The 21,734-nt window shown below is 47.0% G+C and overlaps 1 protein-coding gene across 1 annotated transcript in view; it reads left to right on the top strand.

Moving 5' to 3' along the window:
- Positions 1-21,734, top strand: part of TRMT9B (tRNA methyltransferase 9B (putative)) — a 75,441-nt gene that overhangs the window by 17,736 nt on the left and 35,971 nt on the right. The window contains exon 2 of the mRNA XM_077279717.1: positions 19,143-19,297. Within this exon, the coding sequence (XP_077135832.1) occupies positions 19,144-19,297 (154 nt within the window). The 5' untranslated portion in view covers position 19,143. The remainder of the gene's footprint in view (positions 1-19,142; positions 19,298-21,734) is intronic.

Raw genomic sequence — 21,734 nt, 5'->3', positions numbered from 1 at the left:
TATAAATAAAATTATTATTATTATTATTATTATTAATAGGTCGGGGCTAGGTATCAGCCTGATCGTCTGGGGAAGTGCATTCCAGAGAGCTGGCACAGCACGAGAGAAGTCTTGGAGACGGAGGTGTGCGAGGTTTGGATTATGGGCGATGTTAGTCTTAGGTCATTTGTAGAACAGAGGGCATGTGTAGGGCAATAGACAGAGATGAGAGAGGAGATATAAGGCAGTGCAGAACTGTGGAGAGCTTTGTGGGTGAGAGAAATGAGTTTATACTGGACCCTGTAGTGAATGGGTAGCCAGTACTTACCTACATGCTGTTAAATAATTTGTTCAAAGACCTTTTCTAATATAGAAGTAAGGCTAACTGTCCTGTAATTTCCTGGCTCCATTTTTTTCCTTTTTTGAAGAGAGGGACATTTGCCCTTCTCCAATCTTCTGTGAGTTCTGTTCTCCAGGAATTTTCAAAGATTCTGGCTTTTGGTTCTGCAATTTCCTCTGCTTTCTATTTTAGTACCTTAGTATATAGTTCATCTGGAGATTTCAAATCATTTAAATTAGCTAACTGTTCCCTCACCATCTCCCTATTTATAGATAGTGTGGATTATTTTATTCCTTTAATAGCACTGTGAAGATCAGTTTATGTTACATTTGCTTTCTTAGAGAACACAGATGCAAAAACCTGCTGACAGATACCCTTTAATTAAACCTGCGAGTCTTCACTTCAATTGCATCTCAGTTACTTCATTTTAAATATAAAATAGTGGCATGTGGAGCCCAAAACACAAAGATACGGTAACTGTCCAAATATTTGTTACTGTATTGTAGAAGTTGTCCAATGTTGAAGTAGCAGTAGCCACACTAAGGCCGGTTTCACACGTCAGTGAAACGGTATGTGTAGTGACAGCTTTCTCACGTACCGGAGACACTGACACACGTAGACCCATTCAAATGAATGGGCCTATGCAGATGTCAGTGTGTTTTGACGGACTGTGTGTCCGTGTGCAAAACACGCAGACATGTCCGTTTTTACCCGGACACATGGCCCGCCAAAGTCCCGCACACGTGCACACGGAGAACAATGTACACTGTCCTCCGTGCGCACGGCCAGCTGCAGGGGAAGCAGGGCACTGTAAGCCGTCAAGGTGTCAATAATCAGCTGGCATTTTCCCACGCTGAAGAGTTCATTTGAGTTCATGCCGCCAGGGGGCACAGCTTCGGTGACGTCACCGCAAGTCACTGAAGCTCCGCTCCCATTATTTCATTCATTCCTTAGTCGTTTACAGCCAGGAGCGGCTGCATTAGCAGCGCTCCCGGTTGTAAACTGTAAATTCCTCTAGATTTGGATTACTGCATCGAACTTGCTGTACGGCGGACAGGTATAGGTATATTTTTGTTTTTTTATCTTATAACAGATATAGGTATATTTTTGTTTTTTTTATCTTATGACTTATTACATGGAATGGCAGAAGAATAAAGATAGAAAAACTGTGTGTATTGTTTTATTTAATTCAAATACTTTTTTCTTACTGTGTGTGTTTTATTAACCATTTAACAACTGTAGGATTAGTAATGGATAGGTGTCTTATTGACACCTCTCCATTACTAAGCCAGGCTTAATTTCACCTTACAATAGGAAGGTGACATTAACCCCTCATTACCCCATATGTCACCCCATATGCCACCACTACAGGGCAGTAGGAAGTTTCGGGCAAAGCTCCAGAATTGGCGCATCTAAAAGATGTGCCTTTTCTGGGCAGCTGCGGGCTGCTGATTTTAGGCTGGGGGCCATATCCCCAGCTGACAATAGCAGCCGGCACCTGTGAGTTTTGCCAGGTTCGTTGTAAAATATAGGGGGGACCCCACGCCAGTTTTTCTTTCATCCCTTCTCCCCTCTCCTCTGAGCAGTGGAGGATGAATGACAGCTGACTTCAGCACCACACGCAGGGGGACAGCTCTTACTGTAGCGCTGCTTCCCCCGCAGCAGTCCCTGTGATGCGGCACACGGGTGACACACGGCCTGCTGCACGTGTGCCACACAGATGTTCCACACAGACACGGATATGTCTGGTACCGTGTATACCTGTACGGGAAATATCAGGACATGTGAAACCGGCCTAAGAGCTATTTCACCCCAAATAAAAATTTTGGGTTGTCTGAGGGCAAAATGTGATAGCAGCCTTTTGTTCTCATGATTTGTACCCCTTTAGGCCTTGACCTATTATGGTCTTCAGTGGCATGTCAAGAGCTACTTCTTTTCCACAGCTGCTACTGTTTTGTATGCCAGTTTGCTTGACAATAAAATATCAAAGCTTTTTATGTTAGTTTTCTACCATGAAAAAAATAGAAAATTTGCACAAACCATTTTTTTTCTAAATAATTGTGACTTTTTGCAATTTTAAGCTTTTCTATTTTTTTTTCAAAGTAGACAGTATTCTATGTTCTATGCAAATGAGTTTGTAGAAACTTGTTACAATAAGGAAGTGGCATATTAACATTTCAACACAGAAGTTTAATATCTTAAAATTTGCCAGATCTATCAAACATTGTGCAACACTTGATAATTTCCAAGTAACAGCAAAGCATCAACAAGAAAATGTGACTTTAACCTCTTAACGACCTATGAAGAACATTTTCATCTCATGTCTCTAAGGGTATGTTTCCACGGTCAGGATTGCATCAGGATTTGCTCAGGATTTGACGTAGGTAAAATCTGCACCAAATCTGCACCTGAGGTAACTGGCAGGTCACCTGCGTTTTTGATGCGTTTTTACATGCGTTTTTCATGCGGATTTGTGTGTGTTTTTGTAGGCTAAATAAAGATACAGTGGGGCAAAAAAGTATTTAGTCAGTCAGCAATAGTGCAAGTTCCACCACTTAAAAAGATGAGAGGCGTCTGTAATTTACATCATAGGTAGACCTCAACTATGGGAGACAAACTGAGACAAAAAAATCCAGAAAATCACATTGTCTGTTTTTTTATCATTTTATTTGCATATTATGGTGGAAAATAAGTATTTGGTCAGAAACAAACAATCAAGATTTCTGGCTCTCACAGACCTGTAACTTCTTCTTTAAGAGTCTCCTCTTTCCTCCACTCATTACCTGTAGTAATGGCACCTGTTTAAACTTATTATCAGTATAAAAAGACACCTGTGCACACCCTCAAACAGTCTGACTCCAAACTCCACTATGGTGAAGACCAAAGAGCTGTCAAAGGACACCAGAAACAAAATTGTAGCCCTGCACCAGGTTGGGAAGACTGAATCTGCAATAGCCAACCAGCTTGGAGTGAAGAAATCAACAGTGGGAGCAATAATTAGAAAATGGAAGACATTCAAGACCACTGATAATCTCCCTCGATCTGGGGCTCCATGCAAAATCCCACCCCGTGGGGTCAGAATGATCACAAGAACGGTGAGCAAAAATCCCAGAACCACGCGGGGGGACCTAGTGAATGAACTGCAGAGAGCTGGGACCAATGTAACAAGGCCTACCATAAGTAACACACTACGCCACCATGGACTCAGATCCTGCAGTGCCAGACGTGTCCCACTGCTTAAGCCAGTACATGTCCGGGCCCATCTGAAGTTTGCTAGAGAGCATTTGGATGATCCAGAGGAGTTTTGGGAGAATGTCCTATGGTCTGATGAAACCAAAATGGAACTGTTTGGTAGAAACACAACTTGTCGTGTTTGGAGGAAAAAGAATACTGAGTTGCATCCATCAAACACCATACCTACTGTAAAGCATGGTGGTGGAAACATCATGCTTTGGGGCTGTTTCTCTGCAAAGGGGCCAGGACGACTGATCCGGGTACATGAAAGAATGAATGGGGCCATGTATCGTGAGATTTTGAGTGCAAACCTCCTTCCATCAGCAAGGGCATTGAAGATGAAACGTGGCTGGGTCTTTCAACATGACAATGATCCAAAGCACACCGCCAGGGCAACGAAGGAGTGGCTTCGTAAGAAGCATTTCAAGGTCCTGGAGTGGCCTAGCCAGTCTCCAGATCTCAACCCTATAGAAAACCTTTGGAGGGAGTTGAAAGTCCGTGTTGCCAAGCGAAAAGCCAAAAACATCACTGCTCTAGAGGAGATCTGCATGGAGGAATGGGCCAACATACCAACAACAGTGTGTGGCAACCTTGTGAAGACTTACAGAAAACGTTTGATCTCTGTCATTGCCAACAAAGGATATATTACAAAGTATTGAGATGAAATTTTGTTTCCGACCAAATACTTATTTTCCACCATAATATGCAAATAAAATGATAAAAAAACAGACAATGTGATTTTCTGGATTTTTTTGTCTCCCATAGTTGAGGTCTACCTATGATGTAAATTACAGACGCCTCTCATCTTTTTAAGTGGTGGAACTTGCACTATTGCTGACTGACTAAATACTTTTTTGCCCCACTGTATACCAAAAAAAAAGAATTGTGATGTAATTTCTTGTCTAACCTCTTCATTTACATATTCCATTGAAGAATAATGTTTACACACACAGACTGATAGATATGGGATAGATAATAGATAGATCTATCTTATCTATCTATCGTATCTATATCGTATCTATCGTATATATCTATTATCTATCTATAAATATATCTATCGATAGATATATCTATCGACAGCTAGATAGCTATATCGATAGATGATAGATAAGATAGATAGATTCGATAGATACGATAGATGATAGATAATAGATAGATAAATAGATACGATAGATAGATATGATAGATTGATAGATGATAGATAATAGATAGATAGATAAATACATAGATACGATAGATAGATAGATGATAGATAGATAAATAGATATGATAGATGGATATTAGATAGATAGATTATAGATAGATAGATAGTACCAAGCCTGATGTTTAGTAATAAATATAATAAAATGGTACATAAAGAGTTAGGCCGGGATCACACATTCGAGAAACTCAGACGAGTCTCGCATCTTAACCCCTTCCCGACCTTTGATGCAACGTATGTGTCATGAAAACCTGTGCCAATCCGACCTGTGACGCAGCATATGCGTCATGGTCGGATCGCGCTCCTGCAGGCCGGGTGAAAGGGTTAACTGTAATTTCACCCGACCTGCAGGGACAGGGGGAGTGGTACTTGAGCCCAGGGGGGTGGCTTCACCCCCCCCCCCCGTGGCTACGATCGCTCTGATTGGCTGTTGAAAGTGACGTTTCACTTTCACTTTCAATCAGAGCGATAGTAATATTTCACCAATGAAAATTGGTGAAATATTACAATCCAGCCATGGCCGATGCTGCAATAGCATCAGCCATAGCTGGAGATCGCGATCTGCCCCCTCCAACGCCACCGACCTCCTCCCCTCCGTCATTGCTGTCCTCCGCTCCCCTCCGTCCTCCTGTCCGCTCCCCCCCGCTGTCCGATTTCCCCCCCTCGTACTTACCGACCTCCGGTGTCCCTCCCGGTGTCCGGCAGATTCGTTACAGGTACATTTTGATCGATGTGATAGGTTCTATCACAGCGATCAAAATAAAAAAAATAATAAATAAAACCCCCCTTTATCACCCCCATAGGTAAGGACAATAATAAAATATATATATATATTTTTTTCCACTAGGGTTAGGGTTAGGGTTGGGGCTAGGGTTAGGGCTAGGGATAGGGCTAGGGCTAGAATTAGGGTTAGAACTAGGGTTAGGGTTAGAATTAGGCTATGTGCACACCGTGCGGATTTGGCTGCGGATCCGCAGCGGATTGGTTGCTGCGGATTCGTAGCAGTTTTCCATCAGGTTTACAGTACCATGTAAACCTATGGAAAACCAAATCCGCTGTGCCCATGGTGCGGAAAATACAATCAATTGGAATCCGCAGGTGAAATCTGCACAAAAAACACTGGAAATCCACGGTAAATCCGCAGGTTAAACGCAGTGCATTTTACCTGCGGATTTTTCAAAAATGGTGCGGATAAATCTCACAACGTGGGCACTTAGGGTTAGGGTTGGAATTAGAGTTAGGGTTGGAATTAGGGCTAGGGTTGGAAATAGGGTTAAGATTAGGCTGTGGTTAGGGTTATTGTTAGGGTTAGGGGTGTGTTGGGGTTAGGGTTGGGATTAGGGTTAGGATTAGGGTTAGGGTTGGGATTAGGGTTAGGGGTGTGTTGGGGTTAGGGTTGTGATTAGGGTTATGGCTACAGTTGGGATTAGGGTTAGGGGTGTGTTGGGGTTAGTGTTGGAGTTAGAATTGAGGGGTTTCCACTGTTTAGGCACATCAGAGGTCTCCAAACGCAACATGGCGCCACCATTGATTCCAGCCAATCTTGTATTCAAAAAATCAAATGGTGCTCCCTCCCTTCCGAGCCCCGAAGTGCGCCCAAACAGTGGTTTACCCCCACATATGGGGTACCAGCAGGACAAACTGGGCAACAATTATTGGGGTCCAATTTCTCCTGTTACATTTGTGAAAATAAAAAATTGCTTGCTAAAACATCATTTTTGAGGAAAGAAAAATGATTTTTTATTTTCACGGCTCTGCGTTGTAAACTTCTGTGAAGCACTTTGGGGTTCAAAGTGCTCACCACATATCTAGATTAGTTCCTTGGGGGGTCTAGTTTCCAAAATGGGGTCACTTGTGGGGGGTTTCTACTGTTTAGGTACATCAGGGGCTCTGCAAACGCAAAGTGACGCCCGCAGACCATTCCATCAATGTCTGCATTTCAAAAGTCACTACTTCCCTTCCGAGCCCTGACGTGTGCCCAAACAGTGGTTCCCCCCCACATATGGGGTATCAGCGTACTCAGGACAAACTGGACAACAACTTTTGGGGTCCAATTTCTCCTGTTACTCTTGTGAAAATAAAAAATTGCGGGCTAAAAAATAATTTTTGAGGAAAGAAAAATGATTTTTTATTTTCACGGGTCTGCGTTATAAACTTCTGTGAAGCACTTGGGGGTTTAAAGTGGTCACCGCACATTCAGATTAGTTCCATGGGAGGTCTAGTTTCCAAAATGGGGTCACATGTTGGGGAGCTCCAATGTTTAGGCACACAGGGGCTCTCCAAACGCGACATGGTGTCCGCTAACGATTGGAGCTAATTTTTCATTCAAAAAGTCAAATGGCGCTCCTTCCCTTCCGAACCCTGCCGCGTGCCCAAACAGTGGTTTACCCCCCCATGTGAGGTATCAGTGTACTCAGGAGAAATTGCCCAATAAATTTTAGGATCCATTTTATCCTGTTGCCCATGTGGAAATGAACAAATTGAGGCTAAAAGAATTTTTTTGTAAAAAAAAAAGTACTTTTTCATTTTTACGGATCAATTTGTGAAGCACCTGAGGGGTCAAAGTGCTCACTATGCATCTAGATAAGTTCCTTGGGAGGTCTAGTTTCCAAAATGGGGTCACTTGTGGGGGAGCTCCAATGTTTAGGCACATAGGGGCTCTCCAAGCGTGACATGGTGTCCGCTAAAGATTGGAGCCAATTTTTCATTGAAAAAGTCAAATGGCGCTCCTTCCCTTCCGAGCCCTGTCGTGCGCCCAGACAGTGGTTCCCCCCCACATATGAGGTATCGGCGTACTCAGGACAAATTGTACAATAACTTTTGGGGTCCAGTTTCTCTTTTTACCCTTGGAAAAATAAAAAGTTGCTAATTTTTGTGACTAAAAAGTTAAATGTTAATTTTTTCCTTCCATGTTGCTTCTGCTGCTGTGAAGCACCTGAAGGGTTAATAAACTTCTTGAATGTGGTTTTGAGTACCTTGCGGGGTGCAGTTTTTAGAATGGTGTCACTTTTGGGTATTTTCAGCCATACAGACCCCTCAAACTGACTTCAAATGTGAGGTGGTCCCTAAAAAAATGGTTTTGTAAATTTTGTTGTAAAAATGAGAAATCGCTGGTCAAATTTTAACCCTTATAACTTCCTAGCAAAAAAAAAATTGCGAAATTTTCTAAATTTTAGCCAAATTTCCATTTTTTTCACAAATAAACGCAAAAATTATCGACCTAAATTTACCACTAACATGAAGCCCAATATGTCACGAAAAAACGCTCTCAGAACCGTTAGGATCCGTTGAAGCGTTCCCGAGTTATTACCTCATAAAGGGACACTGGTCAGAATTGCAAAAAACGGCCAGGTCATTAAGGTCAAAATAGACTGGGTCATGAAGGGATTAATACCCGGCACTGACGACGGCCCTCTGGAGCAGAGCGTTCTGTTGCATGTATTTCTGTGCAGCCGTACGCTCTGCTCCTGAGTGCCGGCGGCAGTCCCAGGTATTAAGATGCGAGACTCGTCCGAGTTTCTCGCATGTGTGATCCCAGCCTTAAATAAAGACACACACACACACACGAAATCTGCGTTAGGCCGGGGTCACACTTGCAAGTAACTCGCACGAGTCTCGCACCTCAATACCCGGCACTGCCGCTGCCACTTGGGACCAGAGTGTGCATCTGCATGTATTCCTATGTAGCTGAATGCACCGGTCCGAGTTCTGGCGGCAGTGATGGGTATTGAGGCGAAAGACTCATGTGAGTTTCTCGCAAGTGTGACCCCGGCCTTAAAAGCAATATCTGTTTAATTAAGAAAAATGGTGTGGGCTGCCGCGCAATTGCCAGCGCAAGAGAGGGAAAGCCAGCGACTGGGGGCCGATGTTTGTAGCCGGGGAAGGGGTTAATACCCATGGATCTTCCCAGGCTATGAATATCAGTCCGCAGCTGTATATTTAGCCTTTACTGGCTATTAAAATAGGGGGACCCCCCCAAAAAATGACATGGGGTCCCCCTATAATTTATAGCCAGAAAGGCTACGCAGACAGCTGCGGGCTGATATTCATAGCCTAGAGAGGGGCCATGGATATTGGCCACCCCCTGGCTACAAATACCAGCTCCCAGCTGCCCCAGAAATGGCACATCTGTAAGGCTACGTTCACATTTGTGTCTTGCGACGCAGCGTCGTCGACGCAACGCATGACGCATAGTAACGCATCAGAAAACGCATGGATTTCGACGCATGCGTTTAACGCATGCGTCGTAAAACGCTGCGTTTTTTTGTGCGTTTCAGTTTCAGTTTTTTTCTAAAAAACGCAGCGTTTTACGACGCATGCGTTGTCAAACAATGATGTCATTTTTAGTGTCTAGACACTAGATAAAGACCACCAATGGATAGAAGAGGGTGGGTATAATGGAATTTTAGTATATATACCCCGGCTTCCATGAATTCCTCCCATTTTGCGTGTTTCAAGATGGAGCGTCCCATGGAGAGCATTTACCGCAATATGGAGCTGGATTTAGCCATGGCTAATGCTTACGCTATCGCTTTTCATGAACAAAGGAAAAGTGAAAAACAACGGAGAAGGATTCATCGGTGTTTTTGGCTACACCCAATAGTGGAAGTCCGAGAGAGCCGTGGAGCCTACCATTGTTTGTTTGGCGAGCTAAATGAGAACCTGGAAAAATATTTCGAGTATACCAGGATGTCTCAAGACAGTTTCCGCTATCTTCTGCGTCGTGTGGAAGGAGCCATTTCCAGGCAGGACACGCAGCTCCGGAGATCAATTTCCGCCGAGGAACGTCTGCTGGTGACTCTCCGGTACGTAATGCAGCTATTTGAAGGACTTTAAGGGTATGTCTCCACGTTCAGCATTGCATCAGGATTTGGTCATGATTTTCCATCAGTATTTGTAAGCCAAAACCAGGAGTGGATGATAAATGCAGAAGTGGTGCATATGTTTCTATTATACTTTTCCTCTAATTGTTCCACTCCTGGTTTTGGCTTACAAATACTGATGGAAAATCCTGACTAAATCCTGATGCAATCCTGAACGTGGACACATACACTTAATGTTGTTGCCTTTTTTTCATTAATCTTTTTTTGGGTTTTGGTGTGTGAGGGATGTAAATGTAATTTTCTAATATATAATTGCCTAGAATACTACTTCCTGCAATTTGTGCCAACTTCCGTGGCTTTGTCCGGAGCTAATGTCCGGAGATAATGTCCGGAGCTAATGTACGGAGCTAATGTCCGGAGCTAATGTCCGGAGGTAATGTCCGGAGATAAGTGACGTCACCAGTGTCCTACACCCAGGCAGAGCACAGGGGCCCCAGGCAGCATATGGGGCCCCAGGCACAGCACAGTGGCCCCAGGCAGAGCACAGGGGCCCCAGGCAGCATATGGGGCCCCAGGCAGAGCACAGTGGTCCCAGGCAGAGCACAGGGGCCCCAGGCAGCCTATGGGGCCCCAGGCAGAGAACAGTGGCCCCAGGCAGAGCACAGGGGCCCCAGGCAGCATATGGGGCCCCAGGCAGAGCACAGGGGCCCCAGGCAGCATATGGGGCCCCAGGCAGAGCACAGTGGCCCCAGGCAGAACATGGGGCCCCAGGCAGAGCACAGGGGCCCCAGGCAGCATATGGGGCCCCAGGCAGAGCACAGGGGACCCAGGAAGAGCACAGGGGCCCCAGGCAGCATATGGGGCCCCAGGCAGAGCACAGGGGCCCCAGGCAGCATAAGGGGCCCCAGGCAGAGCACAGTGGCCCCAGGCAGAGCACAGGGGCCCCAGGCAGAACATGGGGCCCCAGGCAGAGCACAGGGGCCCCAGGCAGAGCACAGGGGCCCCAGGCAGCATATGGGGCCCCAGGCAGAGCACAGGGGCCCCAGGCAGCATATGGGGCCCCAGGCAGAGCACAGTGGCCCCAGGCAGCATATGGGGCCCCAGGCAGAGCACAGTGGCCCCAGGCAGAGCACAGGGGCCCCAGGCAGCATATGGGGCCCCAGGCAGAGCACAGTGGTCCCAGGCAGAGCACAGGGGCCCCAGGCAGCTTATGGGGCCCCAGGCAGAGCACAGTGGCCCCAGGCAGAACATGGGGCCCCAGGCAGAGCACAGTGGCCCCAGGCAGAGCACAGGGGCCCCAGGCAGAACATGGGGCCCCAGGCAGAACATGGGGCCCCAGGCAGAGCACAGGGGCCCCAGGCAGAGCACAGGGGCCCCAGGCAGCATATGGGGCCCCAGGCAGAGCACAGGGGCCCCAGGCAGCATATGGGGCCCCAGGCAGAGCACAGTGGCCCCAGGCAGAGCACACACCAAATCGGAGGCCGAGGGGCCCCGCCAACCAAATCGGAGGCCGAGGGGCCCCGCCCACCAAATCGTAGGCCGAGGGTCCCCGCCCACCAAATCGGAGGCCGAGGGGCCCCGCCTACCAAATCGGAGGCCGAGGGTCCCCGCCCACCAAATCGGAGGCCGAGGGTCCCCGCCCACCAAATCGGAGGCCGAGGGTCCCCGCCCACCAAATCGGAGGCCGAGGGTCCCCGCCCACCAAATCGGAGGCCGAGGGTCCACACCATCCAAATCGGAGGCCGAGGGGCCCCGCCCACCAAATCGGAGGCCGACGGGCCCCACCCACCAAAGCGGAGGCCGAGGGTCCCCGCCCACCAAATCGGAGGCCGAGGGTCCCCGCCCACCAAATCGGAGGCCGAGGGTCCCCGCCCACCAAATTGGAGGCCGGGGGGCCCCACCAACCAAATCGGAGGCCGAGGAGCCCCGCCCACCAAATCGGAGGCCGAGGAGCCCCGCCCACCAAATCGAAGGTCGAGGGGCCCCGCCCACGAAAGCGGAGGCCGAGGGTCCCGGCACACCAAATCGGAGGCAGAGGGACCCCGCCCACCAAATCGGAGGCCAAGGGGCCCCGCCCACCAAAGCGGAGGCCGAGGGTCCCCGACCACCAAATCGGAGACCGAGGGTCCCTGCCCACCAAATCGGAGGCCGTGGGTCCCCGCCCACCAAATCGGAGGCCGAGGGTCCCCGCCCACCAAATCGGAGGCCGAGAGTCCCCGCCCACCAAATCGGAGGCCGAGGGGCCCCGCCAACCAAATCGGAGGCCGAGGAGCCCCGCCCACCAAATCGAAGGCCGAGCGGCCCCGCCCACCAAAGCGGAGGCCGAGGGGCCTGGCCCCGCCCACCAAAGCGGAGGCCGAGGGGCCCCGCCCACCACATCGGAGGCCGAGGGGCCCCGCCCACCACATCGGAGGCCGAGGGGCCCCGCCCACCAAATCGGAGGCCGGGGGTCCCCGCCCACCAAATCGGAGGCCGAGGGGCCCCGCCCACCACATCGGAGGCCGATGGGCCCCGCCCACCAAATCGGAGGCCGAGGGTCCCCGCCCACCAAATCGGAGGCCGAGGGTCCCCGCCCACCAAATCGGAGGCCGAGGGTCCACACCAACCAAATCGGAGGCCGAGGGGCCCCGCCCACCAAATCGAAGGCCAAGGGGCCCCGCCCACCAAAGCGGAGGCCGAGGGTCCCCGCACACCAAATCGGAGGCAGAGGGACCCCGCCCACCAAATCGGAGGCCGAGGGGCCCCGCCCACCAAAGCGGAGGCCGAGGGTCCCCGCCCACCAAATCGGAGGCCGAGGGTCCCTGCCCACCAAATCGGAGGCCGAGGGTCCCCGCCCACCAAATCGGAGGCCGAGGGTCTCCGCCCACCAAATCGGAGGCCGAGGGTCCCGCCCACCAAATCGGAGGCCGAGGGGCCCCGCCCACCAAATCAGAGGCCGAGGGTCCCCGCCCACCAAATCGGAGGATAAGGGGCCCTGCCTACCAAATCGGAGGCCGAGGGGCCCCACCAACCAAATCGGAGGCCGAGGAGCCCCGCCCACCAAATCGAAGGCCGAGCGGCCCAGCCCACCAAAGCGGAGGCCGAGGGGCCCCGCTCACCACATCGGAGGCCGAGGGGCCCCGCCCACAACATCGGAGGCCGAGGGTCCCCACCCACCAAATCGGAGGCCGAGGGTCCCCGCCCACCAAATCGGAGGCCGAGGGTCCCCACCCACCAAATTGGAGGCCGAGGGTCCCCGCCCACCAAATCGGAGGCCGAGGGTCCCCGCCCACCAAATCGGAGGCCGAGGGGCCCCACCAACCAAATCGGAGGCCGAGGGGCCCCGCCCACCAAATCGGAGGCCGAGGGTCCCTGCCCACCAAATCGGAGGCCGAGGGGCCCCGCCAACCAAATCGGAGGCCGAGGGTCCCGCCCACCAAATCGGAGGCCGAGGGGTCCCGCCCACCAAATCGGAGGCCGAGGGTCCCCGCCCACCAAATTGGAGGATAAGGGGCCCCGCCTACCAAATCGGAGGCCGAGGGGCCCCACCAACCAAATCGGAGGCCGAGGAGCCCCGCCCACCAAATCGAAAGCCGAGTGGCCCCGCCCACCAAAGCGGAGGCAGAGGGTCCCCGCCCACCAAATCGGAGGCCGTGGGGCCCCGCCAACCAAATCGGAGGTCGAGGGTCCCCGCCCACCAAATTATTCTTACATTTGAATAAATAAAGTATATATGGATTCTAGACTCCCGATTCTTTAGAATCGGGCTGCCATCTAGTATTTAATAACAATGTACATTTATTAAATTTATTTATTTTTCTTCTTGCCAGTTTCCTGGCTACCGGAGAGACCTTGAGATCTCTGCATTTCCAGTTTCGGATTGGAGTCTCAACACTTTCGGGTATTATTGCCGACACATGCCGCGCATTGTGGGACAATCTCCGTGAGGAATTTTTACCAATCCCAACAGTGGAGTTATGGGAGGCCAACGCCCAAAAATTTGACCAAGTGTGTTCCTTCCCTAATTGTATTGGAGCAGTTGATGGGAAGCACATTCGGATTTTAAAGCCTACAAAAAATACTTTTCCACCGTCCTCATGGCCATTGCAGGTGCGGACTGCAGGTTTCTTGCTGTGGACATTGGAGCGTTTGGCCGTGCCAATGATTCCCGGACCTTTAAGGAGTCTGATATGGGCCGAAGATTGTATGAGAACAATTTTAATTTCCCCCAGCCAAGACCTCTTCCCAACACCCAAGGCCCGGCAATGCCATTTGTGGTTGTTGGTGATGAGGCATTTCAAATGTCTGCCAACCTTCTGAAACTGTACTCAAGTCGGGGCTTGAACCACACAAAAAGGATTTTTAATTATAGACTGTCCAGGGCCAGAAGAACTGTGGAGTGCGCGTTTGGAATCCTTGTCTCCAAATGGTGGATTTTAGGATCCGCTATAAATCTGAAAATTGAGACAGTTGATCAGGTGGTGAAGGCTTGTGTGGTTCTACACAATTATGTTATTACCAAAGAGAGAGTCAACGTGGAACTAGATGAACCCATACCAAACCCATTGCCCGATTTCCAAGATCATCCTCTGAGGACAACTTTGGAAATTGCTCAGATGAGGGATCAATCAAGCAGCATATTTTGTTTCTGATGTTGGCCGTGTGTCATGGCAAGATCAAATGGTTTAATGTATATACTGTACTTTATCCTGCTGTAAGTAAAATTATAGTGATTAATAAAAATATAATCTAATTTAAAAATAATAAAACACTGTTGAGTCCATGACATTTCAGCCAAATGTACTGTTCTTTAAATGTAGAAATGTATCGTGTTTTTACACTTTTTGTTTTTAAATAAATTTTTTTATTGTGTCTTTACGTTTTAAAAATAATTCTCCCCTATAAATGTTGTTGGCAATAAAAAAAAAAAAAAAAAAAAATTAATGTTCTAGAACCAAATGTGTGTACCATAAAATGTAGTAATGTGAGCACCGGTTCCCAAATTGACTGACAAAACAAACCAATTGTTCACATAGCCGTGTGTCCCATAGTTTTGAAAGCAAACATGATTGGCTCCCACCTTGTCAAGCAATTCTTGCAGACTATTTGCATATGGAACCTGGCATCATGGAGCGTGATGGCTGAAGCAGGTTTTCTGCCGCTGTGCTGCGGCTGTGTGACAGGCACTACACATGCCTTGGATGTGCATGTGTTCTGCCTGTCACACAGCCTCTGAACATGTGGCTGCAGATCATATCCGCACTCCATGAAGCCGGGGGACATATGCTACTAGTCTGCAAGTGTTTTGCTTGACAAGGAGGGACACGATCATGTTCGCTGCGTAACACTATTGAACTCAGGATGGTGGAATACGATCTGAGTCAAATAGTGTCTACGCTTGGCCACGTGAACATTGCTACAACCTCTCGTGACCAGTAGCCTTAAGGTACCGTTACAGAAACGATTAACCAACTATCACAACCAGCGATACGACCTGGCCGTGATAGTTGGTAAGTCGTTGTGTGGTCGCTGGAGAGCTGTCACACAGACAGCTCTCCTGTGACCAACAATGCCGAGGTCCCGTGTAACCAGGGTAACCATTGGGTTACGCATGGCCGCTTAAGCCTATGTTTAGTTAGGATTGTACATTTTAAAAATATAAACAGTATATACTTAGATTACCGTGTCTGCCACGTCCATCGCCGTCAGCTTCCCGCACTTTGCCGGGCCAAAAGCACAGCACAGCGTTGACGTCAGCGCTGTGCTCTGCTTTAACTTTACGGCCGTAAATCACTGTCACTCATTGCGGGAAGATGACGGCCAGGGACGTGGCAGACAACGGAATATAAGTATATACTGTTTATATGTTTTACCTTTCCAATGGTAACCAGGGTAAACATCGGGTAAATAAGCGGCCCTTCACTTAGTAACCCGATATTTACCCTTCTTACCAGTGAAGACATCGCTGTTTACCCTGGTTACCAGTGAAGACATCGCTGAATCGGTGTCACACACTCCGATCCAGCGATGACAGCGGGTGATCAGCGACCAAAAAAAGGTCCTGATAATTTGCATCAACCAACTATATCCCAGCAGGGGCATGATCATAGGTCGCTGTCACGCATTAAGATTTCGTTAACTATCAACGATATTGTTAACAAAATCGTTATGTGTGACGGTACCAGTACAGTAGGATTTGAAAATTGATATATTTTTTTTACCTATTTGTGTTTGTAACAACTCATAGTACAATGAGCGACAGGGCAAAAAAAAAAATGCATAAAAATCTGTCATACATTGCAGATATGAGTTGTTGCAAACACAAAATTTGTGTACGGCGCACGGTGTGAGTTGGTGCAAACTTTATTTTAGACCAAGAAATCAAATATGGTTAACCAAATAAAACAATTTATTAGGGGTGATAGGGGTGACAGAAAACGAAAAATGGGGAAAGGTTCAAGGGGTGGGAATTTCCGCTATTAACGGAGACTGATATCCCCCAGTTTGGGAGTGGGTGGAGGTGGAAGAGGAGGAGGAGGAGGAACGACCATACTGAAGGATGCTGGATGGTATGCCAACGTCTGACCATCCTGTGGTCAACGGTGGCGAGAATGCCAACGCAGGAGGGGAGGGAGGAGGCACGACCAGTGTCCTTGGCTCTCTGGGCTGGCTCTGGCTACTCCTGCTCCGGCTAGACCCCTGCCGAGAGCTTGGTGCAGGTATCGGAGCAGCCAGAGCCGGCGTAGCGGGTGATGTTCTGGCCCGTTTTCTCCTCTCTCCCTCTGGGTGTTGTTCCTCCTGCCGTCTGTGGGTCCTTGAAGGCCTTGCAGGAGCAGGACTTTGCGGCTCTCTTCGATGGTGTCGGCGGCGTCGGCAGCGGTGGCCCTCGGCACGCGGAGTTTGGTGTGGCTGCTCTGCAGCAGGAGTCAGAGTCATGCTAGCCAGCAATGGGACTACGGGCATTGTAGTCGCTGACTGCATGACCCGAGCCTGCTGCAGAGCAGTAACGTACGCATTGTTGCAGGCCTGCATCACCGAAATCTCGAGTTCCGGCGTAAGATGTTCCATCATGCCCTTCGCAATGGCACTAAAGAAATGTTTGGCCGGCCTCGAGAGCTCGGATTCCATATTTTCAAGGCGCCGGTCGATATTGGACAGAGCAGTGTCCATTCTATCGCCCAGCGCCTTGAAACAATTCTGGAATACCGTGCTTAAATGTAAAAATTCGGGCAGTAGCGGCCTGTCCGAGGCCCGCTGACTCTGTCGGGAAAACCCGAAGGAAGGAGCGCCAGTGGCCTCGGGCAGGGGAACATCTGATGGACCGGCTGCCGGTTCTCCAGATGGTGGTGTTGAGGGAGGATTTAAAGTGATCCTTCACGGTTAACCCAGTGATTTCCAAATTAATATATAAGGTGTTGCCGGCAACTGAAAATGACCAGACGGAGACGTGTGTCTCTGTTTGGGGGGATCAAGCTGATCTATCCCCTCCCTTTAATGAGTATGAGTTTTCATAGTCATAGAAATTATACTTCAACCAATCAGCATAAGAACACGCTCACGGTTCTTAGCCTATAAGAATGCAGGGACAATCTGTGCGTCAAAGCTTCATAGAACAATACACTCTCAGTCTCATATTCTGTTTAGATTGCAACAATCAAGGTCTCATAACAACTGTAAATTTTAGCCTACTAACAAAATTTATATCAAAACAACAAAATGGAGTCGAAAAGCACAAAATGGAGAACCTTTCTTAATTTCTTCCTTCACATTCCCCCCTAGATAAATTTTGTTAATTAATGTCCAGCATCAGAGGTACTATCCCTAAGCTCGAGGGGTACTGGTCTTCACATGACTGGTGCCATGTTACCAGACATGGCTGTTGCGGCGTACCCGTCCCCCCTGTATACTAGAATTTACGAATAATAAGTATTAATAACAGTAGTGGGGATCTTTTGAAGATAGCCATGCACTTGGCTTCAACATCTTCATCAGGTAACTTTGTGAAATCGGTGTAGAGAAGAGCAGAGGTGGCAACGCTTTTGGTTTCATCATTAGTTATCCTAGTGCAGAATTTCCTAATACACACAGAAATACACCAAAAAACAAGTTTTAGTATTACATACATGACAAGGATAAAGGCAACAATATATAACAAACTTTGCAAGATTCCAGCTATCCAGCCCCCAGGTCCCTCAAACCAATTGGCTGGATTAAGAAAGGAGAAGGTGTCTGCCCACCAACTGTCCCTATTACGGTCATTGTCTTTATCATATTAATCTCTGAGTCTTTGAATATCCTCTAACTTTAACTTCATAGAGCTATTGGGATCTATATAATAACAGCATGCGGGTCCAATAACCTGACACATACCACCCTGTGCTGCTGTTAAGTAATACAGTATATTGATTAGTGACTATGATAAATTGGTTTTGGACAACAACAGTAGTATATTAAATATATCCTATATATCCCAAATTTGATCATCTAGATAGTCTGTGGCCCTAACCAATTTATCCCACATTTGTGTAATCATAGGGTAAATGAAAATAGAACTGACAATTTTATTGGCTATGCCCATCTGTACTACTAATCTTTCATGATATTGTACAAACTTATTATTTCACAGTATAAGATACAGCAGTACAAAAAGTATATATGAAAATATATTTTCACCTTGACAATCCCCCCTAAACACTAAGTTTTGGCAGCCCAGTATATTTATTGGTGCTTTGGAATTGAGGGTTACAAGTTTCCTTCCAAAACCAGACACTAGATTTCACTTTCAATTTACAATATTTCACAGATCTACCAGCGCGTACTACACTAAGAAAACACAGAGAGACCAAAGAGCGCAGCTACGTGCATGACCCCTCCCTACCAGAAACAATTTCTTTTCCCTTCTTTGGGCTAACAATATCAAATTTTCATCACACAATTCAAAGTCTTCTTCTTCCACGGAAACTGATTCACCTTTAGAGTTAAATATCCTTCTTAGTCGTGTATAGATACTAGAGCGGCCGTATAGTCTATTCCACTAGGGTTTTTACCTGTCCCCCGCTGGGACACCCAAAATCGCGGTACTCAGTGAAAGGAGGAGGGCATCGTCTCAAACTAGCCCTCCGGACACCTCTGGAAATACACATACTGTATACCTATATATTCCTGAGTTACGCATCCTACCCATCTTCGATCACCTCACCGCGCAAATCGCGGTACTCAGCGAAAGGAGGAGGGCATCTCAGACTTTCCCTCCGGACACCTCTGGAAATATACATACTGTATACCTATATATTCCTGAGTTACGCATCCTACCCATCTTCGATCACCTCACCGCGCCTGATTCTAACAGTGATCAGGAATTCAGGATATTTTGACTGTAAAGAGAATTACATCACTGGTCAATCCGGGGTGTCCGTCCCCGTCAAGTGCAGCCATTGTGAAGGATTATAGGCAAGCCTTATCAGAAAACTCATAGTAATCTATGTATTAATCATTATCCTTTTTTTTCTTTTTTACATCAAACATTCAACATATCTGAAAAGAGTGTGAATTGTGGGTATGACTAAATGTCACTGCTCTTTTTCAGCATGGACCATGAAGCCGCCCAGCTGGAGAATCAACATGTGCACAGTGTGTATGAGAGCACAGCCCCGTACTTCAATGAAGTGCAGAGTAAAGCATGGCCAAAGGTCCGACAGTTTCTGCTGGAGCAAAAGCCAGGCAGTCTCGTTGTTGATATAGGTAAGCATTTCTTATTTTAATGCTATATAAAATAATTTATGCCCCTTATTTATTGTAACACATCTAATTTAATTAATTTTATATCTTCTTTTGCAAATTCTGTCATTTTATTCCTACTAATTAATTTATCTTAGACTTTTTAATTAGCATGTTTAAACATAAAATGTGGAAAATCAGTAAGAGTTACAGAACAGCTCGTTGCAGAATTTTATTTATCTCTGCACATCCAAAATTACAATAAATGCTTGAAGGAGAAGACTCAGGATCCACTTGCTCCTGCTCTCTTACAGAGACTTCTGCACAGGTCACAGAGCATGTCAGCAACACACTTCAACGTTAGTCATGCCTACTGTAAAGTAAAATACTATTGCTCTGGCACTCGTGTAATCTTGCAAACAAAGTAAAATATTGAAAAAAATGTTCTGTAGTGTTTGGACTAAAATACCCTCTGACCTAATTGATTGTGCAAAGTGTTTATACAGTGCTGTGCCCCACTATTGAGAAAATTATTGAGAGAAATGTGTAGCTTCAAGGTTCTCTCCCTACCCAACACTGATCTGTCTGAGCGGGGAAGGGCAGGGGAGGGAACATATGTTTGTGTATGTACAGAGCTGTGTGTATCAACTGGGCATGTAGCAGAGCTGTGTGTGTATATGTATGGTAGGTGCAGCATTGCAGTTTTTGCGTATATACAGTGGGTGAAATAAGTATTGAACACATCAGCAATTTTTAAATATAAATCTTTAAAATATATTTCCAAAGCAGACCCCTACCGATCTAATATTGATGACCTATCCCATGAATAGATCAATAGGATCTTAATCCTGGACAACCGCTCTAAGAATAGGCCTGCATGCACAAAATTCGGCACTACCTTCATTGGTGTCCTTTTGGAGGCTGGTGGTATCCACTGTAGGAAAAATCCTGAAATATATCAGCCTGTTCTTTTTCAGCAGAAACCACTGAGTAAATGTGATCAGAGCTAAAAAGTGATGTAGTTAATATTGGCAAAATGTATTTTGTCCTGTAAATACATTATTCACTTATTTTGACACTTTTGGAAAGAGACGTAATTGTAAGTCAGCCATTAAGTTATATGGCACAGAGAAACATATTCAACTTACTTAATAAATTGTGCCAAGTTTTCCACACCATGTATATGGCATTTTTAAATATTTTGCACTATTTTCTCCCACGCAGAAATTCATACATGCGGTATAGCTTTTCTGCTGAATACTAATTGACCTCTTGTGTGATAATAATTGTTCGCAAATGTTACGTATATTTCTTCAGAAACCTTGTCAGGCAACTTTCTGGCTGCTGCCACCTGAGCACTGAGTAATAACAGCCTTCCCGAACAATGACAGAAATAGACAATAGGTAAAAATAGGCTGCGACGTGTGACAGCGCTGAGCCGACGCTTTAGTGAGCACGATTTACCCTGCATGAAGAATGAGCGATCGCTTCTTACACAACGCTGAGCGGATGGAGAATTCAGAGGTGAAGAAACAAGGATCCTGCTAGTGAATACACAGAGATTTATAGTCTGGAAGTTTTATCTATTCTGCACTTCAGACTTATTATTAATTGACTTTAAGCACTTTATGTTCTGAGAAATTCTAACATTAATATCCATAGCCTTGTGTGATAGTGTATAACATCTGTGCGATTTATGGGGATTTCAAATATAATTTTTCCAAGAGTTTTTATCTATCCCTTTTAAAAGTGTTTTGCATCATAAATAACATGACTCCTAAAATAGCGCCACTCCTGTCTGTGGGTTGTATCTTATATTACAGCCCTGTTCCGTTAAACTGAATAGGATTCAGTTGTACTACCACAAAAACTGTAGGCAGGAGCGGTGCTGTTTTTTTTTAAAAAAAGCAATGTTTTTCTGATTTTCCAAGCCTAGGAACAGTACATTCAGCAGTGCTTTAATGGCTTCTGACCTGAATTCTTGAAAAACAACATAGGACAGAGCCATTCATGACAGTGAGACAAACAGACGTCATATAGATTCTGTGTCTGCTATTTTGCAGCATACAACAGCACAAACGAATAGATGTAGCATGTTATACAGTGCCTTGCGAAAGTATTCGGCTTAATGGAACTTTTCAACCTTTTCCCACATTATTATTATTATTATTTATTTATATAGCACCATTGATTCCATGGTGCTGTACATGAGAATGGGTTACATACTAGTTACAGATATCACTTACAGTAAACAAACTAACAATGACAGACTGATACAGAGGGGCGAGGACCCTGCCCTTGTGGGCTTACATTCTACAGGATTATGGGGAAGGAGACAGTAGGTTGAGGGTTGCAGGAGCTCCGGTGTTGGTGAGGCAGTATCTCCGGTAGTGATGATGAAGCAGCGGGGTCAGTGCAGGCTGTAGGCTTTCCTGAAGAGATGGGTTTTCAGGTTCCGTCT

Source organism: Ranitomeya variabilis, chromosome 1 (genome assembly GCF_051348905.1).
Source record: "Ranitomeya variabilis isolate aRanVar5 chromosome 1, aRanVar5.hap1, whole genome shotgun sequence".
Classification (NCBI taxonomy): domain Eukaryota; kingdom Metazoa; phylum Chordata; class Amphibia; order Anura; family Dendrobatidae; genus Ranitomeya; species Ranitomeya variabilis.
Note: the sequence above shows the minus strand (reverse complement) of the source record. Positions and strands in the feature narration are given on the sequence as shown.